Source organism: Motacilla alba, chromosome Z (genome assembly GCF_015832195.1).
Source record: "Motacilla alba alba isolate MOTALB_02 chromosome Z, Motacilla_alba_V1.0_pri, whole genome shotgun sequence".
In the NCBI taxonomy this organism is placed as follows: Eukaryota; Metazoa; Chordata; class Aves; order Passeriformes; family Motacillidae; genus Motacilla; species Motacilla alba.
The window spans coordinates 22,527,636-22,551,898 of NC_052046.1; the positions used below are offsets into that span (position 1 = coordinate 22,527,636).

Sequence of the window (24,263 nt, forward strand, 5' to 3'; positions counted from 1 at the left end):
AGTAAAATTACCTGCTTCATAGCATATTCAAATTAAATTATTTTTGTACACATTATTTAAATGGCTGATGGGACTTGATGTCAGCCTTTCACTGACAATTCTTGGAAGAAAAGGGACTCTTACAGCATTTTTGGATTATGAAGTTTAAAGCAGGCTTTAATTGCACAGTTCTCTGACAGTTGTAAAATTTTTCAACTTTTTTTCAAAATACGAGAGAAGTGCAGCTCTGCTTCAGACTGAATTCTTGTTTTTTGCACTAGGAATGCTGTGCTCTGTTCTTTGAGAAAGGTAGGACTTTTTATTTAATTATACAAGTGACGAGTTACAATGGATATATCTTGCCTACTCGAGGTAATTGTAAAGGAGTTGCTCTCAATAAAACACGTAATTTATTGGGACCATGGAGAGTAAGTGAAACATTTAATAAAGTTAGAGCACATTGGGAAATACTAGACTTATTTTTAAGCATTGTGTAATTCAGCCTAAGTAGACTTTAAGAGCTCTTTATCAAAGTTTGGGGAATATTAATACTTCAGATATGTAATGCAATTCAAAGTGAGCACAAGTGAAACCAAAATTATGCAGAACATCTCAGTTTTTGTAAGAGAATAATAATGTTAAGCATCTGGAAAAAAAAATAATATGCATTTTCCAAATGAGAAAAACCCTCTTACACTATTTTTTTTTAAACAGAGTGATTCTGTTTATTTTTATACTGTCACCAGTGCATGTATTATATGTTTCAGAAGAAATGGTGCATTGTGAGAATGTTATGTACACGGTGAAAGAATATTACAGATGTTGCAGATCTATTAGTGCTCTGTAACAAGTTTATTTAAACTGTTTGAGTATCAAAATTTTCTATCAATGTTTTTGTGAAAAGGAGTTGTGATGAAGCCCACACATGAATAGTGTGGTGTGGTTTGTTCTTTTAAAAAAATGATAGTTTGAAGATGTCCCCTCTGGTTCTGCATATGTAAATATGTTTTCTGGTATGCCAATGTAGTAACCAAGTTTGCTCTCCATTGAGCATTACTGAGGACACTTTTGAAATCCTGTTGTAATTTTTAATGATATAGAGTTTACAGAACTTTTACATGCATTGCATTTTTCTGTCTACTTAATATGTAGTGTGAGTACCTGGTTTTAGGTTTTGTCCTGTTAGATATCAGTAGCTAGAATTATTCTTCCAACAATAACTCTGCATTTTGAGATTTGCTTGTTGATCATTCTCAAAAGACCGGTGTTTTGTCTTGCTAATGGTAGCTTCAAGTTTGTTAGTGAACTATTACTGAAGAAAACCCAAGTTTATATACCTCTTTGAAATAAATTGAATTTTTGGAATAGATAAGAATTTTGTTATAAATAAATAAGTATTATTTATTTATTATAAATAAATAAATATGCATGAAACACATGCCCAAAGGAGATGGAAAGTGAAGCCTCCAGGATTGTGTTAATCCTGACTAAATGGGTATGTTTTTGTAGAGGGTTTTCATAATAATAAATTGGCAACTAGGTAGACACACCTAGCTGCTTGTGCTGTCTAAAAGGGTGCTCTCCACAGGCAGTCTCCTTGCCCTCACTTACAAGGAAAAAAAAAATTAAAACCTTACGTACCAATTATTGGAGACTCCCTGGGTTTCTTATGTGTCAGGAGTACAGGAAAGGACTATGCTTTTCCTCGTTGCCTGCCTTTCTGATGATATAGTGTGTATGTGGCACTCCATGTGTGATGGAGAAGAGTTGCTGAACTGAGCCCTTTCCTTGTGCACCCTGGTGACTTCTGCTAATTCTGGGCCTTTTCCTTCTGCATTCTACATTTCAGCAAAGGTGAAGTTTAGTCAGCACTTCTGGGTGAGGAAGGTAATGCTGCAAGGTCATTTGAGTTGTCTTGTTTGTGGCATTTCTTTTCACTGATTTGCCTTTAGCCCAGAAACTGCTGATCAGTCTCTAGGTGCTTTTCACAAGAAAAGGCATTGTGGATTTCCCTTGCAGTGAGTTTAGCTGTAGGGCATGTGAGAGTCACCCAGGCTGGTTTACACTGCTCTGAAATAACACTACCATAGCAAGTTCATTTATTCAATAAATAGGAAAGCTCCATTATGCTCTGGCATTAACATTAGATAGTTACTGTGTGAAGAATGAAAAAGTGTAGTCCTCAGTGTGTGTTGGAGCACACAGAAGCAGGTGTGGGGCAGCAAGGAAGGAGCCCATGCAGTCATGGGGCAAGTGTTGTAGCTTTGTGGGGAGCTAAGATGACATGAGCAGCTCTGTGTGGCAGCAGTGGCTGGCCAGGTGAGAGCTGTGACTGCCAAGAAGGTTGTCAAGCACAGCAGAGCCAGGTGGCTCTGTGGCAGAGGAGAGGGAGGAGTAAAGGTTTGAAGGGGACCACTGTCAAAACAGTGATTCAAGTAAGGGGTTTCATGTCCTTATATGAATTGGAAGTCTGACAGGAGTGGAAAAGGGCAGCAATTATAGGTGTGAAGGTCATGCTTTACTTTATATCCTACTGCTCGTCATTTTCAATCTGCACACCTGAAAAATGTTCAGTTGGATTTTGTTATAACATGTCTTTTCTGGCCAGATATATTTTCTTCACTCCTTTAGGTCTTAGTGTAAGTAGCTGAGATCTTTTATTTTGGCTGCATAAGTGTAGACTACTTTTGAATTTATAGTTATTTTCTGACCCCAAAAATCAGCATTACTCAAGTCACCAGAGTTTTACTAGAGCTCAAATGTCATATTATTTCAGTAAATAGTTGTAAGAATTGAAATTAACATTCTCCAGAATATGTCTAAAATTCCATTAATACCCCTTGAGCATTACAGTGCTGAAGTCGAGTTGCTTCAGTTTAATTCTCATCTGGAAAGTCCTAATGCTCTTCACAAGCAGTGTAATTCAGATCAATTGCTTGAGAGATAAGTGTACTAAGCAGTTACAAATCTTGCACCAAAGATAAACTCTTGTAATTAAATATCTTACTTTCTTTTAAGCTATGTATGATGGTTAATGTTGAACAATAAAGTAATATTACTGTGAACTCCCACATCCTATAGCATTCTACAGACTGAGTACTGCTGTCATGGGTAAATGTTGCCAGAACAAATGAAGTAAAATGTAGCCTAAGGAGTGGCGTTAGAATTTTTAAAAGTCTTGTCCACAATCCTTTTCTGAACAATAGCTAGTCCAAGAGGACGTTTTTTCTAGCAGAACCTAGGTAATCAAATCTAACTTTTAAATCAAGACTAAAAAATACACATATTTTTGTTCTATATACATATTTCTGTTCTTAAGTAAAATTTAGTTTCCTCAGATATGTTTCCTGTTTAAAAATACTTTCCACATTCTTCAAGTTGTGATTTTTTTGGTCTTTTTCTCCACCTGAAAACTGTTGATTATAAAGTGGGGTTTGGAGAGAAAAAAAGTTGCTAAAAACTTTTGATTTTACAGATACTTCAGATTTGACTGACTTTTAAAGTTTTCACATGACCAACAATTGTCTACTATGCATCATGAGGATTAAAACTTTTATTAAAACTATTCAGTCTTAATATCCAAATTATATTTTAAGGCTGAATAGTGTATTTGGTGAACTTTTCAAGTGCTGCTTTTTGATAACTGTTGAATTTCTTCTTTCACTCTTGAAGAGAATACTTATAACAAGTTGCTTATAACAAGCTTTATTCCATTTTTGACACCTTAAGAAGCTGATAAAACACATTTTCAGAAAGGAAATATAAGAGGATTCTTTTGGGACAAACTTTGAAAGTCTTCAATTTCCTGTCAACCATGACTTGTACCTGTTACCTCATTTTATTTTGTCATACATAAACTTGGAATTTCTATTGCATAATGTTTTGATCAAATAATATAAAATGTGTGTGTTTGTTGCTTGTTCGTTAAAACTCGTATTTTTGTATTCAAGTTTTTAATAGGGAATTTTGACTCATTGCCTTAGTGAAAATGGACTTAATTCAAATGATGCTTATATCTTAGATATGTTATTGTCTAGATAGGTTTCCATTTGATAATGCTGCATGTAAATCCAATGCTGTACGACAAAGAAAAACCAAAAAGTCTTGCTGCTAGGTCATGCTCTTTCTCTTGAGTTTTCATTAAAAGTTGATAGAAATCTCTTCAGTAGATTTTTTCACTGTGTGTATTGAAACTACTCACTTCTACAAGCTCAAATATTGTAGTTGTATTATAGTACAGATACATTGTGAATCAGGCAGAACTTTTAACTTGGCTTTAAGGAAAAGCTTTGCATTAATAATTACTGGGGTATTTTGTGATTTGAATTTAAATTCAAATCCTAGTATTTAGATGTTTATCATAGAGTTATTCTTCCTTATCAGGTAGTTCTGGGGCACATACAGCTTTTTAAAAAATACTTGGCTTTGAGTGTTATTTAACCTGATCAGAGGATTATTTATTGTTGTGAGGATGCTCACGAGCTGTCTAATCAAACCTCCTGCTCAAAGAACAGCTATGACATGTGATCAAGCTGCTCTAAACTTTAACCACTTGGGTTTTGAAAGCTTTCTGGAATGGAAAAGGGTAAATCAGGCATTTTTGAAAGGTTTCTATATAACGTAAAAGGCAGCAACTTCTTCACATTGCAGCAACTTCACTATAGCACTATTGTACTATAGTGAACTGTGACATTTTAGCGCACACTAGAGGAATTCTGCAAAATTCAATTGTTTTGTTGAACAAGATTATTTCTTGTGTCACAGTCAGAGAAGAAATTCAGAGATGATATGTTGTAGTTGTCAGTGTAAGCAAAGAACTGGTTAATACAGAAACTTAGACCTAGATCTGACTTGCCCTCAACCAGCATTTTCTGATGTTGTGAAGGCCAGCTGTACTGTTCTTCCAGCCTCTTGTGCTTCACTGGCATGAGCCTGGTGCTCTTCCCTCCTTTCCTGACCCAATTCCTTCTGTTTCCCAAACTCTTGCACTTCTGCCTAAGCTGCTGGAATCTAGCTCCTGTAGGGTCTCCTTCAAAATAAAAGTTCTTGCTAGGAAATTAATAGTTTGAAAGGAAGGTCTCACACTATGTTTGAGTAATTATTCTTTTTATGTCTGACTTCCCTGATTTTGTCAATTTCTTATGATTCTTTAAGATATCTTTGAAATACATAGTAAATTTTAATAAGATATCTCTCGTAATGGAAGGAGAGGTAGAGAGAAAGAATGTCCATGTTGTATGTGTTGCTTAAATATTCAAAATTAAGAAACTCTGGAACTAATAGAGCTAATTTTAATAGCTGGTGAAATGGGTGAAAGCAAAAAACTAAAAATAATCTATCGCTTAAGAGAATAATTTCACCATCTCCCTTGTGCACATAGGCATGTTCTTATTTAGGGTATGTGAATTGCTTACTTCCTGAGGTTTATTTAGTAAGAACTCTGAGAGAATGATGTAAGTTATATGAGCTGGGTATCTGAAATTAGATTATATAAATACTATCCTCAGGGACAACAAAGCACTCTTGAAACACACCTGTCAAGTACATTCTTAGAGGAAGAATATAATCCTTATGCAATTTATATTTAACAAAAACCAAGACAACAAAACAAGCCAAAACCATACTACTTTTGCTATGTGATTTTCCTCCCTTTAATCACGTACATAAGAAAGAAAACCAACCAAAAACCAGTTAAAACCAAAAGAAAATGAACTTGCTTAAGGAATGAAATTCTCTCTTTGAAGTAAATGCACTGGGTTCAACCTGTTCAAAATATGGATGACATTAAAGATTGTTAGTACTTCAGCAACTGTAAACACTGGCTTTGTGAACTGGGATATGTGATGCTTATCACTAAATATGATTCGGTAGGGTGAGTGGCTCAGGTTGGATTTTTGTGTTGCATCCGTTATTTAACAATCATTACTTTTGTTAATATTCCCCCAAATACATTTTTGAACTGCATTAATTCATTTTAGAAGTCTGCTCTTAAGCATGAAATCACCTGGTTATGTCATTTTTAGGCAGTAGTGGAGGAGCTACTTCTTTATTCTAGATTTTCCAAGTAACTTACTTGAATAACAAACTTTTTCTATTGTGCATTTTGATACCAGAGTGAATACTTGTTTAAATTTGTAAGCAGTGTCTGTGAGGTGTGTACATGGCATAACTTGTTCATATATTATTTAAAATTGGATGGATTTTGAGTTGTAAACTTAAGCATGCCATCATCTTTTCAAAAAACATTATTAAAACTGTAGTTTTAGAAGATCTTAGGTAAACAGTTGTTACCTCATGTCTTTTTTACTCCTCCTTCCATCACTGTTTTTTATATTGTTTCACGTCATAGTAGGAAATATTTCAACCAGTAAAAAGAGATTAGGTGTGTAAGGATTAGGATTAAGGGGACTGGAGCACCTTCTCTATGAAGACAGACTGAGAAAGTTGTGGCTGTTGAACCTGGAGAGAGAAGGTTGTGTGGAGACCTCATAAGAACCTTGCAGGATCTGAAGGAACCTACAGGGAAGTCAGAGAGGGGCTCTTCATCAGGAACTGTAGTGCTAGGACAAGGAGTAATCGGTACAAATTGAAAGACATGAAATTAGGTTAGATATTAGGAAAAAATTATTTCTTTTGAATCTGGTGAGGTACTGGAGCTCAGGTTGCCCAGGGAGGTTGATGTCCCAGCCTTGGCTGTATTCAAAGCCAGGTTGGACAAGGCCTTAAGCAACCTGGTTTAATGGGAGGTATCCCTGCCCATGGCCTGGGGGGTTGTGACTCGATGGTCTTTAAAGTTCCCTCCAGCTCTTAGCATTCTGTGATTTTATGATTCTATAAACTGCAAACTGAATTTTCCTGAGGCACCATGTAGACCCAAGTCCTGTCCATAATATATTAGAGATCTATTTCGGATGTCTTCTAAAAATTTCTTTTCATTATTGAAAATTGTTGTTAACATAAAAGAGAACCAAATGCACCAAAGAAACGCTGCCGGTCTCAACACACTGTTCTCCAAGAAAACAAACAAACAAACAAAAAGCTTTGAGAGGAAATAGTCACTTTGTAGAATTGCCTTTCATTTGAAACTCATCTGTGGAAAGACTTAGCACTTTGAAACTACAAAAGTCATGCTTTCTTTGCATTGGAAACTTCACTTCATACTTAGAATTTTTCAGCATCCCATTAAAGGAACAAAAGCAGAAAGCAAATAAGACCTGAAGTTGCTAGGGAAGAAAAAGCCAAAACAACCACATAGCTATTGAATCTCTTGGGTCTCAATGGGTTTTCCAAAAGTCTTGACCTTGAGAAGAGAAGCCCTTTTTAAAAAGAAAGACAGAGGGGATGTTTTGCAGGACAAATACATTTTTCACCAAGTCTGATCACTCAAACATCACAGTCTCCTCCTCATTGGCTAGGAAAGGAGTTACATGGCAGTATTTCAAGACCAATGTAACATGACTCACCCATTCCTGTGAATTCAGCCTAGAATTAATTCTTGATAACAAAGCTGGAGGCTTTCTTTAGAGCTTGAAATTTGGGCTGTTTGTAATGAGACTTTCTTATGGCAGTCTGTTCTGCAGGTAAGAGTGTCACACAGTTTACACCCGTCTGCACACACACGTGCTTTGCCTCAGCAAAGAGAACTCTTCAGTGCCCTGTCTTATGCCCCAGAAATCTTTCAGAAGTGTAGTAGAAAATAAAGACTCATAGTAGCTGCTATGTAGCTGCTTTGTTTCAAGTCCCCTTACCTTTGCCAACACAAAATACAAGGCTTATGCAACCATCTATATGGGTAGGCAAATGCTAAAGAATCATTTCCAGACATGGTAATTTACTGTTTTCTTTCTCTAAATTGACTCTTTCATTATGATGTGTTTCTGTGAAGCACAAGAATAATCTGGTCTTGTGTTTCAGGGTACATATTCCCATCCACATGGAATTTGTTGAAAAGGTTACACAGCTTTAGAAGGAAAAAACATTGAAGAGAATTGAAGATTTGTGCAGAACAATCTCCATCACTATTGTATTTCAATTCTTGCATATTTTACTCCTCCCAAGGTTCACTTCATGTTAACTTTGATTTTTTTAGTAAAATCAGATACACTTGTGCGACTTACAGTCAGTAGTCATGGAAGAATGCCTCTGTCATATGCCTTAGTGAAAGAAATTCAAGTGTTGCTAAAGAATTTTAAGTTCAAAGTTCATGAGCTCAAAACTTGTTTAAAAAAACTTCATCAAGAGAAAACTTAGCTTTTTGTCAGTTTTTTGTATTAAAAATATGCTCCAACTCGTAGCAACAATGTAGTTTCAAAATACAGCTTTAAAGTTTACTCCTTTGAAGTCTACATAAACCTGCCTCCCCTAACCCATACTTTCTTGAATATTTATGTTTTAATAAGGAAACATCACCAGTTGTTCAGTTGATAGAGTACTTGAACATCTCCACCCAGATATTTTAAAATGAGGGTGGTGATGCACTGGAGCAGGCTGTCTGAAGAAGTCATGGATGCCCCACCCCTGAATGTGTTGAAGGACACAAGGTTGGATGGGGGTCTGAGCATCCAACTAGTGGAAATTGGTCTAGTGAGGATGACCCTGTCTATGGCAGGCAGGTTGGAGCTACGTGATCATTAAGGTTTCTTCCAAACCGAACCATATCATTTTGTGATTCTATGATAAAGCAAATAAAACAAGCCTGAATCTTTCAGTTAGAGGCTCTTTTCACCTGTAGGGTATTTACATTTCCCAGTCACTTGGCCTGCATACCCTGCACCAGGTATTGTATCTGTTTCACTTGTTCCCATGTTCTTCTGAAACTTCCCTGTGTTGCTGTTCCATATCTGCCTGATTTATTCTAAGAGAGAGGATGTATGTTACACTTTTTGGACAGTGAGGCCAAACCCAGTAGAATAGTTGAAGAAAGTATGTTTTAAAAGAGAGAGGGGATAAGAAAAAAGCCTGTACCTGAATACACTTTTTTAGCAAAAGTGAAGCTCCATTGGATGGATATGTCAGTTTAGATCTTTTTTACTGATACCAACAAGTTACTCTGCCTCCTGTGTTATTTGAGGTGTAGTGGTGGATCATGAGATATGTGCACATCTCCTATGAGAAGCTGCACATATCGACTGATAATCTGCTTCTGAAGTTTTATGTATAATGTGTGATTATGTTTTCACTGCCATCCGGTAAACATGATGACAAACAAACAATTATAATGACAATGCTAAAGAAAGACTGATTCTTTCCTGTTCTTGAAACAGTGTAGAACTCATTTTTCTCAAACTTCCAATCAGAAAATAAATAAATGGAACTTCATCCTTTAACACCTCATGTTAAATATGCAGTGACCAATTTTAGTCTATGGATTTTTATATTCTTTTTAGAATTTGCTGTATTACTCCCTTCCCATCTGCCCTCTCTTGCTGGACAAGAGATACACTCTGAAAACAAAGAGGGGATGGCTAGCACCATCTTCTGCAAATATTTAAACTTAAGAGCCAGTCTTTCATTTTATTTATTATGTCATTTATGAGAAGAGTATTAAATATATATGATAGGTGATTTGATTTACATTCTATTTACATTACATCTGAGTGTAAAGTGTACACTGCACCAGAGTTGTAAGATGCCAGGCATCTTCAGTCATGAAACATTTCCACTTTGATTCTTGGTGAAATGTTACCTATGGATTCCCCTGAAACACACGGCATGGAATCTTTCATCTATGGGCTTTGCCATTTATAAAGTGTTTAGATAGTGTTAATGAAGCCCATATGGACTTCCAATTAGCTAATTTTAGTCAATTAGATACCTCAATACTAGAAGATTAGCCTGAAAGTCAAAAGCAATGAGAGCTGCCTTCAGTTATGATTTTATTCTTGTAGAAAATTTGAGGTAGAAGTACTGCTATACTAAATTTCTGCTTGGGTTAAGACAAGGCAGAAATAGTGTGTGAATTCAGGAGTTGTGAATGCAGCTCCTGTTCCTTTGCTACCTTTCTGATGCCAGAGTAAATCTTCAGAATTGACAACTGTACCTCCAGCGGTTACACAGAAAAGGGACGATAGGATAGAGTTGCAAGAACACTTCTGTTCCTGGAATATTTTTCATTCACAGGCACATGTGTCTTAGGAGCTAACTTTGTTGTGTCTTTTGACTTCACCAGTTCAGAGCCAACATACCGTTGTGTGTGTGGTGCAAAGAGATCATATTGATGAAGCCACTTTTAGATCTTTAGATATTTATGGATAGGATTCAATCAAATGGATTACCTCTGCCCACTTCTTGAAAGAATGCATATAAAAAAGCAACAAAAAAAGAGAATAGCAGTTTAGAAAACTCTCTACATTAAAAGAGTACTAACATAGTGTATTTTTAAAAGGAATATTTCCTGTTTAAATGAATAACTTATACAAAAAATAGCTTTCAACTAAGTTTTTTTTTTTCTAGAAGTTATCTGGAATTCATAAAATCTATGTATGTGTGTTTGTGTGTGTATGTATGCATGTAAGATATGTATATTCTTTGAGGGATCATTTTACATCCCTGCAAGACCAATGGACCAAGGACCAGAAGCTCTTAATTTTTACATGGAGTTAAAAGCTTAGTTTCAAGTCCAAGGCAAAAGATCCATGCTATTTTACTTATGATACTTTATAAGTGTCTTGGTTTTGTCAAATGAATTAAGATTCCTAAAGATTTTTCCCTTTTTTAGTGATAGGTTAAGATAGTGATTCCCTTGGAGGATGTTGTGGCCTGGGTTCTCTACTGGAGACCAAGCAAATCTCCCAAATCCATGTGACAATGAGGTCAAAAAATAACACCTGAAGGGCTTCTGCAGTGCCTGATGCTTTTCCTCTTAGATAGGCATCTAAGAGGAAAGGTGGATGAAGGTGGATGAAGGTGGATGAAATGCCATGTTGGGATACTTAATCTCTTTTAGCTTTTAAAATCTAAACCTGCTGAAGACAGGTCTCATTCACTAAACCCTCCTTCCCAGGTACAGCCTTTATTTGTACCTCCTGGCAGTGTTGCAATCCACAGTTTTGCTTTCTGTATTCTATGGAGACAGCACAGCATGATGTTCCCTGGCATTGCAGTCACCCTGCCATGGCTCCCTGATGGACTGTTCCAATTACTCTCATTACCCTCCAGGTCAAGGTTCCTGTCCAGGTAGTGTAAGCCTCAAGAAGACTAGAGTAAAATCTCGTTGATCAAGTAAACAGCCAAGGCTGCTTTCCTCTAAGTCATTTCTGGACGTGTCTAAATGTGCAAATAGCATTCAGTCTGCACCTGAACAAGTAGTTTGATTAAGCATAATTGTGTCATGTTGATTTTCTGTCACATTGTAGTAGGGAGATCCCTTGAAATGGGACATCAATAGTGTCAGACTTGTTCTGGCAGACATGGGTAGAGATTAGGGGCAGGCACACATAAACACAACTATTTTGTCTGTCAAAAATGTGCACTTATTGTATTTTCTTTTTGAGTTTAAGAGTATTTCACAGTAACACCAAACAGCCATCAAGTTTTGTCTGTAATGAATTGAGTGGGCACAAATGAGCAATGAACTAGAATATAAGAGTTTTTAAATCATCTTAAGCCATTTGGCAAATGAAGCTAGAGCTGTGTGAGCATGCTGAAGTAAAATGTCTGGAATGTCCAGAACTCTGATTTCTCAGGTACACAATAATAAACCATTATGAGTGGTCCACATTTGTGATCAGCTTTGATTGTGCAGTTGTTGCCTTTACTGATTTTACTCTATGGCACTGTGATGTAAGGATACTCTGTCTTTCTGATATGAAATGCAGAAGGTTTGGTTTCTAAATTAAAGTTAGAGTAGTGGAAACCATTCTTCTGGGAGACTGCAATCCCACAGGTAATTAAGAAGTAATTTTCTTCAGATAACATGGTTCACACAAAAAAACCAAAACCAAACCAAAAACCCTGAAAGTGAATTGACTGAATTCTACTCAGTTATTCAGCTCTAGTAGTTTGCCAAAGGAAGAAAAATGAAAGGGATTTTTCCTTTCACTATAATGCAAACAGAAAAATACGATTTTATTGTCTGAAGCCAAACGCATGTAGGTAATACATTCAGATTAATTTGGTCCAATTTTAAGAAAATAGCCAAAATAATTTCCTGTGTGTGTGAAGTGTGTTCTAACAGATCACTGTGTATGACTGCAAGTTACCTGCACTTTATTTAGGAAATACTTTGTAATGTAAAACTAATGTAATTACATAACAACACCAGTCGTGTAGTACCTTCCTTCTATACTCTCCAGAGGTTTTAGTATTTTGGTTTAATTATTCTTTGACACTTTAGGAATTACTTGTGCTTGGCTTATGATCAGCATAGTGGGAGGCTGAAGAATGCTGGCTTTTAAACATCTTCACATTGTGTTTGCCCTATCCTTTCTCTTGTCTAGAGCCTTATCAGGGAAAGTGAAATAGAGCTTGTAATACTAGAAAACAAACATGATGAAATGTGGCACATAGGCACAGCCTCATGAATGGATGAAAGTTCAGTCTCTGCTTTGCTGTCTGTGAGCTCACAACCAGAAAAACTCATGTGCAACTTCATTCCTTCCCTGTTGGGTTGCAATGAGTTAAGTAAGATGAGACAAGGAGAGAAGAGGGGAGCCAAGTTTTATATTCTTCTTGGAAACTGCTACATCAATTAAGTGTTGAATTGGAAAGAATGGATCTTACATTATTATATTTTACCTTCCAGCTGAATTCTTGAGCCTAATCATCTTCATTATTCCAAAAAGAAGATGAAGGAAATACAAAATCACTTAGTCTAGACTGAGTAAATAAGAACTATTAACTACCAGTTAGTTAAGAAAGGTGCCATGTTAGTTTTTTTCTTTAAAAATGGGATTTTTTTTACAATTAGGGAGAGAAACTTACATAGGGACTGCTTCCTCTGAGTGTTAAGCTGTAGTTCATGGGAAAAGCATCAGTATCAGAGACTTTCCATGTATTAAATTGAATCTCTTGATTCATCAATTTAATTCAATTTTAGTAAATTTAGCTTTAGGATCAACATAGTGCAAGTAATATGGTCTCTTCTTGGATTCAGATTTGGTTTAAACAAGGCAAATGTAATACTTCCATTCTCTTAAAGAACTGGAATGGAAAAAAATACGACTTGCAGCATCCGCATGTGTTACAACTCACTTGTGATTTGTTTTGTTCAAACATATACAGTCAATAAATATTTTACTGTGATCATATCATGCGACTTACTGCTTGTTCTTCAAAGTACTTCTGAGAGTTCCATAGATGGTTTAGTTTGGACTTTATATTTAAGCTATTGATCTTACATAATTGCATGGCTACCATAGGAGATAAATGAAACTTAATTAAATTTTCAATGATTCCATGTAGCTTCAGTTCCCTTAATGGAATAAGCTTATTTTGTTGTCAGCATGTGAACAAGAGTCCATCTCTGGCACTACCTGTGTGATTAATGCATGTCCTTGTATTTACTGAGATAAGCAAACTGGCAACTGTAATGCAAAAATGAATTGCACCAATAGTTACTATTTGATATCGTAAGATAACCTAAGGTACTATCTGGATGGAGGGTCAGTAGTCATAAATCAGAATCTTTATGAAATTATATAGAGCTGTTTCTGTAGGTCATTCTATTAAAATGCCTTTCTATTGCTGGTAGTGGAGTTGTGAGGCCCTGCAGCTGTATTGTCTTCTGCTGAGGTCCGTGTTTGCTATGAAAGTAAGATGGGAACCATCCATCATTAAGGGGTCTTATAGGCTGAGCCATCCTGTTGTATCAATAACAGAAGGTTCAGCTAAGCATGAAAAACTTACATTTGTAAATCTTTCACATTGTAACAGCTGCTCCGTCTTCAGCAGAGGCACAACACACTCCAGTTACAGCTGTGACAGCACTTATAAATGCAGGCAGAGGCTTGTGCTGAAGATCTCCACTACTCGTGTGGGGTTTATGTCAGGCTTACAGGGTTGGGAGAAGTCTCTTTAGCCAGCTCACTGCTCTGCATGTGGCTGTGGTTGCCCAGAGAGTAGCTCTTACTGTCTTCACTCTGTTGTTGCAGAGCTGAAAACCTGTGCTGAGTCCTGTAGAATCGACCTGCAGCTTCCAAAGCCTTGTGAGCCACATGTAGACTGCTAAATAAAATGTGCCTTGGCACTGAGGTCTGTGGCCTGAATTGTTTCCTCATGTTTTCCCTTCTGTGCCCGTTCAGTGTCCTTGTGGCTGTAGGGCACAGTTACTGTGTTTTGTATGGCATTTTTTTCCACTCCAACATGCCTGCAATGATCAGAGGCTTCACTGCCACCCACTTGAGTGGTATTCTCTTTGCACAAAAACACAAATCAATACTGCATGCCCAGGAGTGTTTCAGATGGAAATGGAAGGATTACAGATCCCATAAGGCCTCAGAGGACTGTGAAGATGGAAGGGTGCTCAACGTGACTATGGGCAAACTGTATTTAGCATCTCCTTGGCTAGGTATCACTGGGCAGGGCAGTTTGTGGGGAGTGCAAACTCTCCAATCCCCCAGTCCATACAACCTCTGGAAGCTCAGGGCTTTTGGCCCTATTTTACTAAGTGGAGAAGGTGGTCACTGTGAAAGAAGTTGTTCCTTGTCCTCACCACCACAGTGTTTTTGTGACCCAAAAACGCACTGGAGGTGTAATTGAGAGCACAGTTCAGTGAAACTGTTAAAATCTGAATAGCACTCAAGAAAAGACAGCCCAGGTAGTAGGTGTGTAGGGAAGTCAAATACTCTATTCTGTTAAATTGCTGATGGAGTGCAAATTGATTCAGTGCACACACAAATTATTGTTATTAGTAGGAGTTTTGAAAGAAACATGGGATTTTGCCTAGCCATGGGCCTAGCAGAATTAATTCATACTAATTCAGAGTGTGAATTTGCAGTTAAACAGCTTTAAATTCTTGTATGTACAGAAGAGTTCCACAAGATCATTTTAGTGTCAGAGTTACCATGTCCTAGTATCTGACTTGCTGATAGCCACATAATCTAATTGATTTCTTAAAGTGATTAAGTGCCATAAATACCAGAGTCAATTTTACTTTCTTTGCAGTCAAATACCTACTCATTTCAAAAATAGGATGTAAGTTCCTAAAAAACTTTGGTTGATTTTAAAAATGTAATTTTGTTGGAATATTTGAAGTATTCAGCACCGTAGCAGCAGCAAGGAATCATGCCTAATGTTCAGTGCACTAAAAAAACTTACTGGGTATCAGTTACACACTACAGATCTGAGAGTAAACTATTTCCATCAACACCAATATGCTATTTCAGTAAGGGGACAAGGACAATTTCTTCTTTCACTTTTTCAGAATATGGAATAATTGTTAGGTGAGTAAGGTTTTAATAATTACTGCAAAAAACCTAGACATTAATTAGCGATGCTTGTGCTTTCAAAGGGCTTAAAGTTATAAGAAAGAGTTACTGTTCTTCGTTTATACTCTGTGGCCTTCATAAAGAGATAACAAATTCTGTTTACTTTATAAAATTTAATTACTAATAAAAATGAGGTCTTTTTAAAAGTATAAAATTAGAAGTTGAGCCTCTTCAGAGAGATCAGGGACTTTGTTCAGGTTAAGTACAGGGGTTTTGCTTTGGGATACAGTGCACAGAATCATGCTTAGTTCTGTGCTTAACAGCATAATTTAAATAAGAGTCAGAGTTTAAATGTAACCTGTGTAAACACATCCAGGGTGCAATAACATGCAGTACAAGGAACTTAGTAGCGTCTTTGCTTTGTTCCTTCCTTTAACTTGGGTCTGGACTGGGACCCAAGTCCTGCATGACTAGAGATCACTACTGAAGCATTAGTTTTGTTTTAATATCCCATGAAGTGTCTTTCAAGAGCTCCTTTTTTCTGTTAACTCGTAGTGTTTCCATGAGCAGTGAACACATACTTTGCCATTTTAAACTCTGGCTTTGTTGCCTTTTGCAGGCATATGATGCTGGGTTACTGGATGTGATATTTATTTGAAAATTCCCATTCTTCGTATCCAGTCTATTCCTCCATGATAAAGCAGTCTGTGTTATGGTGGTTTCTATAGCCCTGTGATTAATAAAGGCTGCATAACAAAATACAGAGCATTACTTTAAGTGGTGGATCTAAATAGGATATGGCCACCCGTTTTCATTGCATAGTGGTCTGCTTTATAATTGAAAGAGTCTGTATCATTACTCAACTTCTTTTGTGATTTTCACCCATTAAGTCCACAAAAATATTGATCCTTCCTCAGTGAGCTGATAAGACATAGTGCATGAGCCGCCTAAGAGCAGTACTGACTGTGACAGAACTAGAAAGGTAAGTCTTCTGTCCATGGGCTGTGTGTGTACTCTGCGTGATTGAGAGTCCCGTCAAGAGGCTGGCCAAGCTGATAGGCTGAATGAAGGTGAAAGCTCGTATGTGAAAACATATGTGTGAAACACCTTGAGGAAGAAATCTGTTCTATCTCCATATATTGTAGCTGCCCAAATTTGCAGAAAAAGTTTTGCCTTCTACATTCATATAGAAATTGGAAGTTCAAGCATATTATAGCTCCAAGTTGAGCGAAGATGTGCGCAAAACGAAATAACATATCCTGGAGTGGGATGAACCTTCAATATTTGTACAGAACGAGAGACTCCCAGACATATAATTCTCTCATCTGCTGAGTCCTCATTTCATCCACTCAGCAGCCTTTCTTGCTCTCCAGCAGGGTGACTTTGATATTAGGCACCTCACTTAAAGTACAATGTGCTTCAAGGGCCTCCTTCATCTCTTTTGCTATGTACTGATTCACAAACATGTTTCTCTGGTTTTGTGCTGATGTAACTCCCCTGAGATCATGTAGATATTCGTTATCCCAAAAGGAAGAACAGATCTTTCATGCTCTGTTAATATTCTTCCTTGTCTCCTCAGGGGACCTATCCTCCTTTGCTAAAAATTATTTTGAATACTCTAATTAAGGATAAGGATCTCTTTGAATATTAGTTTTTCATTGGCCGCACTCAAAATATTTAACTCAAAGTGATTTCCTGGTAATTATCTCTGGATTATAACTTTGAGAAGATTTACTTTTCTTAAAATAAATTCCAGTTTATCAAGTAAGACTTCCTTTTGTATGTGTACAGTTAGTCACAGCTGCATGTAAGACAGTGAGCAGTGGCTGTGAAGAGGCAATTGTTTTGTGTATTACATTTTCCTCTTACAAAATCTCTTGTTCTTAGTGTAGATATCCCTCTTTTGCTGTTTTTTAATTATTTAACTGGGTGACTCTGTCCCACATGTAGGTAAATTCAGAATTAGACCCCTACAAGCAGACAGTTCTGTAGGAAGACAAATGGCAGACCAGCTGACACCCTTTCTTTCTTGCCTCTTCCTGGAGTGGTGAGATAGAACCTGGTACACTCAATGGCTCTTTCTTCAACATCTGGCTCAGTATAGGCCTCCTCCTCCTCCATAATTTAATAGAAGACAAAACTCCCTTCTCTTCCCCATTGCTTTGAATATTCAAGAGGGAGGGAGAAATTTCCATATCATTATTGAGGGCTTATGGTGCTTTGGAATAGCAAGAGCACAAACTCCCCAAACCCATCAGGTTTAAATCCTTTCCATCACAAAGTTGTTTTAGATATTTATTAGATGGTCACAGTAAATGCTTCTTGAAATCTCCAAAAAGGGGTGTAATTCCCAAACTACTTGTTTAAAAATTCTTCTACATCAGGATGTAAGCTGAGGAGCTTGAGTCTCATTTTCAGCATGAATGAGAGGAGGTTTCTTGTGAACTTTTAGGAATTCCTTGAGGGATGCTGCAACCCCTTGCTGTACCAGCAGAGTCAACACCTCCATCAAATCAAGCAGTCACCTGATACCAATGTAGGCAATAACAAGTACAACTTGTTGAAGAGATCTTGCCCTTACAGCTTTCAGCATTAGCTGAAGCTTATTTGATATGGGGGCTTTCATACGGTCCTTTTGCAGGATTCCTTTCCAAGTGCATCAGGGAATTTTACATAAACGCAAACACTTGCCTTACACTTCCAAGGAGAAGAAATGATGCTTTGTGTAAATGCTACTGCAACAGAACCAAATTGTTCACAATGCCCCTGTGCTCTTTTGAGCATGAAGAGCTGCTCTGTAAGGCTTACCAGCCCAGCTGTCAGAAGGGGTCACTCCCTGCTGCCGGCACAGTTAATGCGTTGTTACCAGCTGGTTGACATACCACTCCCTCTGCTTGATAATGCTCACTCCACAAGACTCTTGGGCTGCTTCCAACACATGCCACTATTTATGACCTAGGCAGCTGCTACCAAGACTGTGCTCTATTCATATTTGTCAAGTCTCATGGATTTAGTTATTATACCAGAATCCACATTTTATGTTGAAATACTCCATTCTTACTTGGCTAAATTCCTCTTCATGTCTGCTATCCCAAGACAGGATTGCTCACCCCACACCTGCAGAGCAGATCACAATGACACCTGAAGAAAATAATTTACCTGCCCTTAAATAACAATAGTGTCTTGAAACCATGACTATGCTATAGCATAAATTTTGAACTAATCATATTTATGCAATGAATGCAACATTAAGACCCCTAAATATTAATAAAATAGATTTTTTTCACATTTTATTGATATAAATCTGAAAGAAACCTTAAACCATGTTTCACAGTGTTGGTACTGCATTCAACTAAGCGAACAGCAAATAAGCAATAATTATTCAAAAAGCAGAAACATAATTTGAAGTGCTTTTGTTTCTTTGTTTCATGAAAGCATTTATCAAAATAACTTTATTCTGAATGGAGCTCATCAATGTGTGCTTATCCCCCTTTCCCTTTGCAAGCCTTCACCAACTGGCTAAATGTGGTGACTGGAGCTTTTTGGATTAATTTTCCTTAAGTGACCTACTTTGCAGAGAAAGATAATCATGCATTTATAGCCTCTGGCACACTATTCAGGTCACAGATGGACAGATACCAAAGCAATTCGTCAGTGACTTACTGGGCTTGTAACTAATCCCCAGTGAGAAGGGAGATTGGCCTGATGTTAATTGGCCAGAATGCCTGAATATATGGAAGGAAGATCATTGACTCCTACTTCAATTTTCAGAGGGTATCACAATTAGGTGTACTGGTACCAACCAGCTGTTTTTCTAGGAGTGTTTTGTGAAAGTGATTGAATTACAGGATGTCACAGATGTTAAAAATCTCATTTTGAATCATTTGCCTTGATAGTGGGGGCACCGTGTGGTGTTCTGATTGTGGACACGTCTAATGTTACACAAATACCAGATTCAATGGCCAAAACCAAGGATAGGAGATTCAGGAGAGTTTTGACCTTTTGCTCACTTAAGGGCACTTGAAATACCATGAAGAGTTGGAGAGTTGTCATTGTGAGACCCAAACCTCCACTATGAAAGTTTTTTGGGTTTTTTTTGGTTTTTTTTAATGAGCATGATTGTTGAGCAAATAAAACTCATAGTTTGCTATTATTCTTTAGAAGATCCCTTTCTCTCCCTTGTATTTGGCACCAATGGGATGCATGCAAAACAGCTCATCCTTGTGTTTTCAGATGTTCTGAAGTTTCACAAGGGAAATGACCAGACTTTATTCTCTGTTAGGGTATTTTCAAAACTTCTGTGTAGCTTTTCGTGCTGAAAAACAGGCAACAAGCCAGAGTGTTAAGAATGTTTCTTTTTTTGAAGGACTGTCTTGAAACTTTGGGCTTGTCAGGCAGTCAGTGATGTTAATTCTGACAGGTTTCAAGAAATACCTGTTAAAATTGTGACACTGCCAGCATAGGGATGGATGGCTTTCAGAAGAAAACAGGCATGTATGCATGTTGAATTCTCACGCCACAAGACTGCAAGTGGGTATGACTGTGTGTCCCTCAGTGTCTATATACAGCTTTCCGCAACAGTGCAGAGCTGGAAAGTGCTCTGGTAGATATTACTGTTTGGATCAGTGTGATCACTGAGTAAGTATACATATTTTAAGTGTTTTTTAGCATATATAGTCTCAGAGGACATGAGGGATGATTCAGATTGGTTTAGATATTTACAGCTGGTAAAACAACTTGTGTGTATTTTCTATGACAGAATCAAACACAGTGAGGGCAAAATCAATTCCTTTTAGCAGCAAGCCTTTCAGACAGGAATTAAGTAAGAGGTTTTAGAGAGAAAGAGTATGTGCAGCTCTCCTGTACCTATCCCAAGGGACTGTAGTGCACTTGTTCCACCGCCAAAATTCTGGCTACATGCTTGAGCAGTTTCTGGGACCCATTTGGATTTTTCATGTGTCCATCATCTTCTTGATCTCTGTGTTTGCTTTCACAGGGGTTAGTCTCAGCATCTCCTCCTCCAAGGGGCAATTTGTGTCTGAATCATATGTTTCCTGTTTCTTTCTCAGGAAGGGTGGGTAAATTTGAACCAGTAATAGCTCTACAGATACAAGCATCAATGCAGATATTCTCAGTCTCATCTAAGAACAGCCTGTTGTAAGTGTGCTTTTATCTGGTTGTGAAGTAATTAATATAAATCCAGTGTTAACCAAGCTAATCCACAGAACATAATTTCATTATCTGCTTTGTTGTTCTTATTTTCCTTTTTTTTTTTTTTTATCTCAAGAAAATATTTGAGAAAAGAAAGTCAAAACTGCCAGGGCTGGTTATGGGCTATTTTAATCAAATTATTATTTTATGAAACAAAAAAATCTCCACTCTTGGGACTGTGTTTCCCAGTATGATATCCATTAAGAAGAAACAGGATAAATCTAAAGAGTTAGGAAGTCTTTGTATATTACCAAATACAGAACTAGACTAATTTAAGTAACGTGTTTCCATTTTATGGCACTGTAGTAGAATCTGTAGAAGATACAGTAACAATTATTCATAGCAAAAAAACCCCAGTATATGCTACAAGCAAGTCAAACCTGTATTACAAGAGGAAACGTTCCTGCCAACTATGTGGGTCTCTTACGGAAAAAGAGTACAGTAGAGAAATAATATTGATGCATTCCTATTGAGAATAACCAATTGAACGATAGCCAGATCCAAAGAAACTTTACAGCTTTTGAACTAGGGTAACCATAGCAGTAATAGAAAATACATGCTTCATATTTCATGCTGACATTCCATTATATAAGGAATAACTTAAAAGCTCCTGGCTGTTTTCTTGGGAGACACTGTAGTAGGGGCACCAGGCAAAGGTGAAAGTGTTACACACCGCAAATCACCCTCACACTATTGCTCATTGCTACCTAGAGTCTGACTTCTGGGTTCTTAATGGATGAGAAGGGTATCTTTGTAGATACATGCATTCATGTATCAAAAAAAACCCCTTTCAGTTCTTTGGATAATAAGTGATCAGACAGTTCTCAGCCTTTGACTGCCTCAGATACAGCCGTGTTACATCAGTTTGCATACATATATCTTCTGAGGGCAAAGATGAGTAGTAAGGCACATTTTGTAAGGGAGTATCGGTCTCATATGTAAATAATTTCCTAGAAGCTAGTAGTAGCCAATAGTGCTGCAGGACTGCTAAATGGAACTCGCATGAAATTACTGGATTGGCTATTGTCGGATCAGAACATCAGGAGAGGAGTATGAATATACTAATGAACTAGATATTTTAAGCATTCTTTTAATACAGTTTGTTTATCTTGTGGGCTACTGTAAGTGAAATTTTAATCTGATTAGAGGAACAGAAGAGTGAGCATGGTTACAGAAATTCATGCTTATCTTCTTATATATGTGAGTCTGTGTTCCCTGAGGAAGTAGGATCATAACTATTTTAGTTTAGTCCTTTAGGATCTAAAATTTCCAGTGGTGAACTTGTAATTAGTTGTATCATTAAATGCTAGAGCATATTCCTCTTCTGGAGGAACCTGTATTCCTGTTCAAGGGGACAAAGTACTATTTGGAAGGAAATGCTGTACCATGGAAGAATCAGTGCTAATATTTTAGTGAAACATGTGGTCTGAATAGGTAATGAATGTTCCCCAGTGTCTGGTTAATTTTGAACACCTAAGGAGCATTTGTATGAGTCATAATGTTTTTGGAATATGCTTTGATGAGATGGACTTTGCATATGCAGGAAGTGGAAGAAAGAAACTGAGTGGACAAAATGATGGCAAAATATTTCATTATACATGTGTACGAAGTTCAAATAAATCTATAAACTTATATTCAAAATAGTAATTAATTTAATAGTATTAGGAGATATATTTAAATATGTAATTATATAATAGTAATTCTTCATAGAATATAATTTTGGTCAGAGTTACAGATTTTTGGTTTTCACTGATGCCTTCAGTAGTAAGCTAATGAAACAAAATTAATTATTTTCTGCATGTACTGTCCATGTAGGTGTGCAACTCACATGCTGTTCGCATTATACAAGTACACGTTAATGAGCTATTTGCATACAACGCATATAATGCATTCACCTAATATGTCTGAGATACTTTTCCCTTGCATATTGAGTGTAAAGATATGGTCTGCAGATGATGGCAGACTAATTGCCTGTGAAAATTAAAACCCTGTATTTACTAAGAGAACAACTAAATTGTAAGCAGAAATTTTCCTCTATAGGCTGCTTCAGTAAACCTCAACATCAGCTTCCACTTTGAAGTAAAGCAGTTGTATATCCATCCTGCTTGAGCTCTACTCTCTTTGCTCATATTAGTAAGGAAAAACATATTAACAGTGTTACGAAATTCACGATCTTTGAATTTGCAAGAACAAATTACATATGGTATTTAATAAAGTATATTTCAGGACTGGAAGACTTACATTAAGACAACAAAGCTGCACTTCCAAGGCACGTGATTAGCTCTCTTTAATCAAGTCAATAACAAATATTTTCCTACAACACATTTAATAAAGTAGTGGATTAAAAAAGCACTTCCATTCAATGTGCATATATTAAAAGAGTGACTAATCATATACATATTCTCAAATTTCATGCTGTTGCTTTTGGGAAGCTTATGTGGGTTTCATGATCTTTAACATTTTATTTATAAATACACCCTGTTGAACAGGAAAGGTAGATTTTTTTTTCCAATACTGGTATTACGTATACTTTCTTGATTTATAGTTTTGATGATTTGAGCAGTTGGATTCTCATTTGGTTGTTCTGTTTGGTATATAATTATATACCAAATAGATATTGTATTTGGTTATTGTTAATTATATAATTTTTTGTGTAATTCTCTTTTTGCTGGATATTAAAAGAAAATTTATACGACATTTAGGAAGCATAAAGGAAGAGATTTGCGAGTCCTGACCATTCTCTTTCTGTCGCTGCAGTTCGACAATCAGCAAGCATTGGGAAGCAGAACTGGCCACGCTCAAGGGTAATAATGCTAAGCTCACAGCAGCCCTGCTGGAGTCCACTGCCAATGTGAAACAATGGAAACAACAACTTGCTGCATATCAGGAGGAAGCAGAGCGTCTTCATAAGCGGGTAAGTCAAGGCAAATGGCCAGAATCCTTGAGGTGGAAGTACTAGTGACTGTATTCACTCATTTTCAAATAAAACAAGTTTACTGTTGCAGCTTCAGGTTTCGTCTTCGAGACAGAAATTGATGATTTTCTTAAAAGCATTTCCTCCAGTTTTCTTAAAAGTATTTCCTCCAGAAATTATTTGCTTTGTAGGACTTCTTTTTCCGCAAAGGTTATTGTTGCAAGAAGTTATCAAACCTTATGACATATTTGGCAGCTTTAACTCTTTATTTGATGCCATCACATCTGTTTCATTACATTCTCCATAGCACTGAAGTCCAGTCCCTTCTGCATTCAAGCCCTCAAAAGCTTGACATCAAATCTCCAAGTTCAAGAAATCTTATTATAATGCCCTCATATAACAAAGATGAAGAGCTTACCCTCTTCCTTGCACACATGGGAGTCAGAACAATACAAACACAAGGCCAGTATATGCAAGTCGGGATCTGCACTTATTTTCATACAGAAGGGTCTGGGTGTCCTGTTGCCTTCATGACAAATTTTGCAGAGGTCATTTAACACACCAGAAGTTAGTTCACAATGGGGGAAGGAAGGGCAATGTTTGAGGAAGGAATATAACATGCAAGGTTGAAGTCTAAGTCATGAAAACAAGTATTCAATATCTAATTTTGCTTCTCTTTTCACATATAACTCTCTGTATTGCATAGTCTGTCAACCTTTATCCATATGTATTTGTCATAGCTTAGGGCATATTTCTCTCTAGAGTGAAGGCATGAGCAACATGTGTGAAGGAAA

The 24,263-nt window shown here is 37.0% G+C and overlaps 1 protein-coding gene across 3 annotated transcripts in view; it reads left to right on the forward strand.

The window, feature by feature from the left end:
- The window catches only part of HOMER1 (homer scaffold protein 1), a 90,269-nt gene that overhangs the window by 43,177 nt on the left and 22,829 nt on the right, over positions 1-24,263 (forward strand). For all 3 annotated transcript variants that reach the window (XM_038125010.1, XM_038125012.1, XM_038125011.1), the window contains one exon: positions 23,313-23,469. In XM_038125010.1, coding sequence (XP_037980938.1) covers positions 23,313-23,469 — 157 coding nt within the window. The remainder of the gene's footprint in view (positions 1-23,312; positions 23,470-24,263) is intronic.